The following is a 5,704-nucleotide window of genomic DNA, read 5'->3' on the forward strand; positions in this document are numbered from 1 at the left end:
CCAGAGCCATGGCGGTGGGCGCGTCCCCTAGTCTCCCCCTGCGCTGGCTGCTGGCGCAGGTCCGGGGAATGGGGCAGAGATGCTGTCCCAGGCATTGCAGGGGGTTTGGGAGCCTTTCTGCTCTGCTGGGTGCTGCATCCTCCAGTGCGGGCCCTGCTCAGGTCACAGCAGAGATGGCTGTGGGGGGGCCTCCATCCACAGGGTGCCAGGAGAGCACGGCAGGGTACTCCTTCCCAGATCCAGGGTGCCCCAGCTCTTGAACTATGGCATTGGTGGCAGCACTTGCCTGTGGGTTCACACTGGCCCTCTTTCTCCTCCATCAGCCGCAGGGATCTGGACATCAACCGCCCTGGGACTGTGCCCAATGCCAAGACACTGCGGTAAGACTCACACTGGCACGACATGGGGGTTCCCAGGGTGGCGGAGTCCACCCAGGCCAAGCCCTGACTGTGCCCCTTCCTCCTCTCACTTCCAGCTGCCCCGTGATGCTGGTGGTCGGAGACAATGCACCTGCCGAAGAGGGGGTGGTGAGCGATGGGGTCGTGCCTGCAGGGTCGCATGCAGACAGGGCTCACGTGTGGGCATGCTCGTGTTCACTGCCTGTGTGCGGGAGCATGCTCACGTGCAAACCTGCCTGCTCATGTGGGCTCTTGTGCACCTCTGACTGGTTGCCACACCTGGAAAAAACCTCCCCTTCCTCATGTGTCCGGACGTGCTCACAGCGTGCCCACCCGCCTGTTTGGCCCCAAACAGCAGCTGACACATCCACATGGTTGCCCACACTTGCACAATTAGCTGCTGTGTGGGTGGCTGCATTTGTATGTAATGTGGAACTGCCCCCCCATCCCCCCATGTGCACGCCTGTGCATTGCACATCACCACACTCATGCACTTGTGCATGCGCATGGCACACAGGGTGCCTCACCAGTCCCCTTCCCCTCCCCTTCTGCCCCCCCCCTGCCCAGACCGTACCTGCAGGAGGAAGGTTCCCCCTGTCCCATGGCAAGGGGTGGTGGCTCTGCAGGCTCAGGGCTCGCCTAGTGCCCCATCTCCACCAGCTGGGGAGGCATGTGCCAGCTGGGGGGCCAAGGGCCAGGGGCAGTAACTCGGGGCACCCCAGGGTGCTAACGTCATCCCTCTTGCCCACAGGTGGAGTGCAACTCCAAGCTGGATCCCACCAACACCACCTTCCTGAAGGTAGGTGGGTGGCAACGGGGCAGTCGGGTGGTCCCTGCTGCCCATGATGTGCCCCATTGCCCTCTGCCCCAGGGCTGCAGGGTGTCCCCATCTCCCCATTCCAGGTCCATCCTAGCCATGGGACTGGGGGCGGGTGGGTGGCAAAGGCACTCTCCTGAACTAAGCAGGACCTTCTCTCTGCAGATGGCTGACTCTGGTGGGCTGCCCCAGGTCACACAGGTGAGCCCCCCCTAATTTCCCCAGTTAACTGGGTGTGCTGGGCCCTGGGACATGCACTGGTGCTGTCCCTGGCTAGCAGGGTATGGGCTGAGGTGGGCGCAGGGCTCTTGCTCAGGGGCTGCCAGAGGCAGCTTGGGGCTGAGTATGGATCTCCGCCCCGGTGCTGCCTCAGCTCACCCTGCTCTCTCCCCACAGCCCGGCAAGCTGACCGAAGCCTTCAAGTACTTCCTGCAAGGCATGGGCTACAGTGAGTGCTGGGGCTGGGCACGGGGCTGGCATGTGCCTGCGTGTGCACGTGTGTGCACATGTGTGTGCGTGTGCTGACCCTGACGTGGGAGAGGAGCCCAGCACCACTCCTGATGCACGCGTGTCTGTGCCGTTACACATGCAGGCACATGAGGTGTCTGTGTGTGTTTGCAGGGACATGGGGTGTACAGGGGCTTGGGGTGTGCAGGCTGTGTGTGTTTGCAGGGGTGTGGGGTGTACAGGCGGTGTGTGTTCGTGGGGGTGTGGGGTGTGCAGGATGTGTGTGCGCACAGATGTGTACGAGGGCTCTGTGTGTACACTTGTGTGGACAGGCTCCCTGCATGCATGCGCAGCAGGGGCTGTGCATGTGCACACAGATGTGCAGAGGCCATGTGTGTGTGCATAGGTCCATGAGCACATGTGTGTGCGCGTGTGTGTGTGCGTGCGGGTCTGTGTGCATAGCTGCATATGCACATGCACAAAGGCCCATGTACACACGTGTGTGTGTTTGCAGGTCCAGGTGCACATGCATGTGTGTCAGTGTGCACGCATGCAGGTCCATGTGTGTGCACACGTGGGACTGGGTGGGGGGTCCTGGCCCCATGGAGCAGCCAGCATTGCTGATGCTCTCTCTCTGCCCTCCCTGCCCTTCTCCCGCTCCACCCCACCAGTTGCCCATCTGAAGGATCGGAGGCTGAGTGGAGGCACAGGTACTGCTCAGTGCTGCTTGGCCTGTGCCCGCTGCTGCATGGTGCCCACCTGGCCTGTCCCCTTGAGCTGCCTGGGCACCTCTGGGAGCAGCCTGGGTGCAGGGCTGGCCCTTCCCAGCCAGGTGCCCTCTGCCTCGCTCTGCTTTGCCTGAGATGGTCCCTTGAGCCAGGGCTGGGGGCTCAGATGGCATTCAGCGAAGTCCTGGCAGTGTGCCCACCATGCTCTCCTCCAGCTGGCCAGGAGCTGTGCCCGCTGGGCATCCCACCTGGAGGAGGGTGTCACCTTCCCCTGCACAGCCCTGGGAGGCAGGAGAGCTCCCATCCCTGCTTGCCCCTTCCCTGGACAATGCACCTGCCGAAGAGGGGGTGGTGAGCGATGGGGTCGTGCCTGCAGGGTCGCATGCAGACAGGGCTCACGTGTGGGCATGCTCGTGTTCACTGCCTGTGTGCGGGAGCATGCTCACGTGCAAACCTGCCTGCTCATGTGGGCTCTTGTGCACCTCTGACTGGTTGCCACACCTGGAAAAAACCTCCCCTTCCTCATGTGTCCGGACGTGCTCACAGCGTGCACACTCCCTGCTTGGCCACAAACAGCAGCTGACACACCCACATGGTTGCCCACACTTGCACAATTAGCTGCTGTGTGGGTGGCTGCATTTGTATGTAATGTGGAACTGCCCCCCCATCCCCCCATGTGCACGCCTGTGCATTGCACATCACCACACTCATGCACTTGTGCATGCGCATGGCACACAGGGTGCCTCACCAGTCCCCTTCCCCTCCCCTTCTGCCCCCCCCCTGCCCAGACCGTACCTGCAGGAGGAAGGTTCCCCCTGTCCCATGGCAAGGGGTGGTGGCTCTGCAGGCTCAGGGCTCGCCTAGTGCCCCATCTCCACCAGCTGGGGAGGCATGTGCCAGCTGGGGGGCCAAGGGCCAGGGGCAGTAACTCGGGGCACCCCAGGGTGCTAACGTCATCCCTCTTGCCCACAGGTGGAGTGCAACTCCAAGCTGGATCCCACCAACACCACCTTCCTGAAGGTAGGTGGGTGGCAACGGGGCAGTCGGGTGGTCCCTGCTGCCCATGATGTGCCCCATTGCCCTCTGCCCCAGGGCTGCAGGGTGTCCCCATCTCCCCATTCCAGGTCCATCCTAGCCATGGGACTGGGGGCGGGTGGGTGGCAAAGGCACTCTCCTGAACTAAGCAGGACCTTCTCTCTGCAGATGGCTGACTCTGGTGGGCTGCCCCAGGTCACACAGGTGAGCCCCCCCTAATTTCCCCAGTTAACTGGGTGTGCTGGGCCCTGGGACGTGCACTGGTGCTGTCCCTGGCTAGCAGGGTATGGGCTGAGGTGGGCGCAGGGCTCTTGCTCAGGGGCTGCCAGAGGCAGCTTGGGGCTGAGTATGGATCTCCGCCCCGGTGCTGCCTCAGCTCACCCTGCTCTCTCCCCACAGCCCGGCAAGCTGACCGAAGCCTTCAAGTACTTCCTGCAAGGCATGGGCTACAGTGAGTGCTGGGGCTGGGCACGGGGCTGGCATGTGCCTGCGTGTGCACGTGTGTGCACATGTGTGTGCGTGTGCTGACCCTGACGTGGGAGAGGAGCCCAGCACCACTCCTGATGCACGCGTGTCTGTGCCGTTACACATGCAGGCACATGAGGTGTCTGTGTGTGTTTGCAGGGACATGGGGTGTACAGGGGCTTGGGGTGTGCAGGCTGTGTGTGTTTGCAGGGGTGTGGGGTGTACAGGCGGTGTGTGTTCGTGGGGGTGTGGGGTGTGCAGGATGTGTGTGCGCACAGATGTGTACGAGGGCTCTGTGTGTACACTTGTGTGGACAGGCTCCCTGCATGCATGCGCAGCAGGGGCTGTGCATGTGCACACAGATGTGCAGAGGCCATGTGTGTGTGCATAGGTCCATGAGCACATGTGTGTGCGCGTGTGTGTGTGCGTGCGGGTCTGTGTGCATAGCTGCATATGCACATGCACAAAGGCCCATGTACACACGTGTGTGTGTTTGCAGGTCCAGGTGCACATGCATGTGTGTCAGTGTGCACGCATGCAGGTCCATGTGTGTGCACACGTGGGACTGGGTGGGGGGTCCTGGCCCCATGGAGCAGCCAGCATTGCTGATGCTCTCTCTCTGCCCTCCCTGCCCTTCTCCCGCTCCACCCCACCAGTTGCCCATCTGAAGGATCGGAGGCTGAGTGGAGGCACAGGTACTGCTCAGTGCTGCTTGGCCTGTGCCCGCTGCTGCATGGTGCCCACCTGGCCTGTCCCCTTGAGCTGCCTGGGCACCTCTGGGAGCAGCCTGGGTGCAGGGCTGGCCCTTCCCAGCCAGGTGCCCTCTGCCTCGCTCTGCTTTGCCTGAGATGGTCCCTTGAGCCAGGGCTGGGGGCTCAGATGGCATTCAGCGAAGTCCTGGCAGTGTGCCCACCATGCTCTCCTCCAGCTGGCCAGGAGCTGTGCCCGCTGGGCATCCCACCTGGAGGAGGGTGTCACCTTCCCCTGCACAGCCCTGGGAGGCAGGAGAGCTCCCATCCCTGCTTGCCCCTTCCCTGGAGCACGGCGGCCAGGGGTCCCCACCACCTCATGTCCTGTGGCCGCCTGCCTGGGAGATGTGCCCAGTGTGCAGCCTGTCCCAGGGTGCCCCATCCCTGCCCTGCTGTCCCTTGCCAACCTGGAGCTGCTCATGTTGTCACAGCACCGCATGCTGCAAGCTTGTGCCCAGGGTCGCTCACATCGGGGAGCAGGACTGGTGGCTTGCTTGCGTGATGCCATGTTGGCTCAGGTTCCACTGTCTTTGGGAGGATGCTGAGCATCCCGGCCATTTCTCTGTGCCCGTGCAGTGCCATCCGCCAGCATGACCCGCCTGGCACGCTCCCGCACAGCCTCCCTCACCAGTGCCAGCTCGGTGGATGGCGCCCGCCCGCGCGCCTGCACCCACTCAGAGAGCACTGAGGCCATGGGGCAGATCAACCACACCATGGAGGTATCGTGCTGAGATCCACGCCTGCTGCCAACGTCTCCTCCAGAGCCATCTCCATCCGTCAGCATCCTGCCAGCACCCACCCGCCCCGTGGATGTTCTCCACCAGGGCCCTTGCTCCTTTGGGGTCGAATTGTCTTCTTTGCTGTTGGCCTCATCCCCTTGTCTGGTACCAGAGAAGGAGGGTGGCTGCACTTCGTTGCCTCCCGGCTCCGGCTCTGGCTTTGCCCAGCAGGCACTTCTGGGTCTGCACTGGTCCTCACCCTCCCTGGCATCGGCTTGCCCCTGGCTTGGGAGGGTGGGCGGCAGGGGGCTGGGGCCAGGATGGGCAGCAGGGGCAGGGTGGTGAG

General features: G+C 63.1%; 1 protein-coding gene across 4 annotated transcripts in view; it reads left to right on the top strand.

Annotated features, from left to right (window-relative positions):
• NDRG4 (NDRG family member 4) overlaps nucleotides 1-5,370 on the top strand; it is a 15,454-nt gene extending 10,084 nt beyond the window's left edge. For 2 of the 4 annotated variants that reach the window (XM_035898754.1, XM_009643298.1), the window contains 7 exons: nucleotides 321-380; nucleotides 476-527; nucleotides 1,150-1,197; nucleotides 1,381-1,416; nucleotides 1,612-1,663; nucleotides 2,334-2,372; nucleotides 5,216-5,370. In XM_035898754.1, the coding sequence (XP_035754647.1) occupies nucleotides 321-380; nucleotides 476-527; nucleotides 1,150-1,197; nucleotides 1,381-1,416; nucleotides 1,612-1,663; nucleotides 2,334-2,372; nucleotides 5,216-5,370 (442 nt within the window). The remainder of the gene's footprint in view (nucleotides 1-320; nucleotides 381-475; nucleotides 528-1,149; nucleotides 1,198-1,380; nucleotides 1,417-1,611; nucleotides 1,664-2,333; nucleotides 2,373-5,215) is intronic. The other 2 variants (XM_035898756.1, XM_009643299.2) reach the window with 1 other exon arrangement.
• Nucleotides 5,371-5,704: the final 334 nt, after the last annotated feature.

Source organism: Egretta garzetta, unplaced genomic scaffold (genome assembly GCF_000687185.1).
Source record: "Egretta garzetta isolate BGI_Z169 unplaced genomic scaffold, ASM68718v1 scaffold27, whole genome shotgun sequence".
Lineage (NCBI taxonomy): Eukaryota > Metazoa > Chordata > Aves > Pelecaniformes > Ardeidae > Egretta > Egretta garzetta.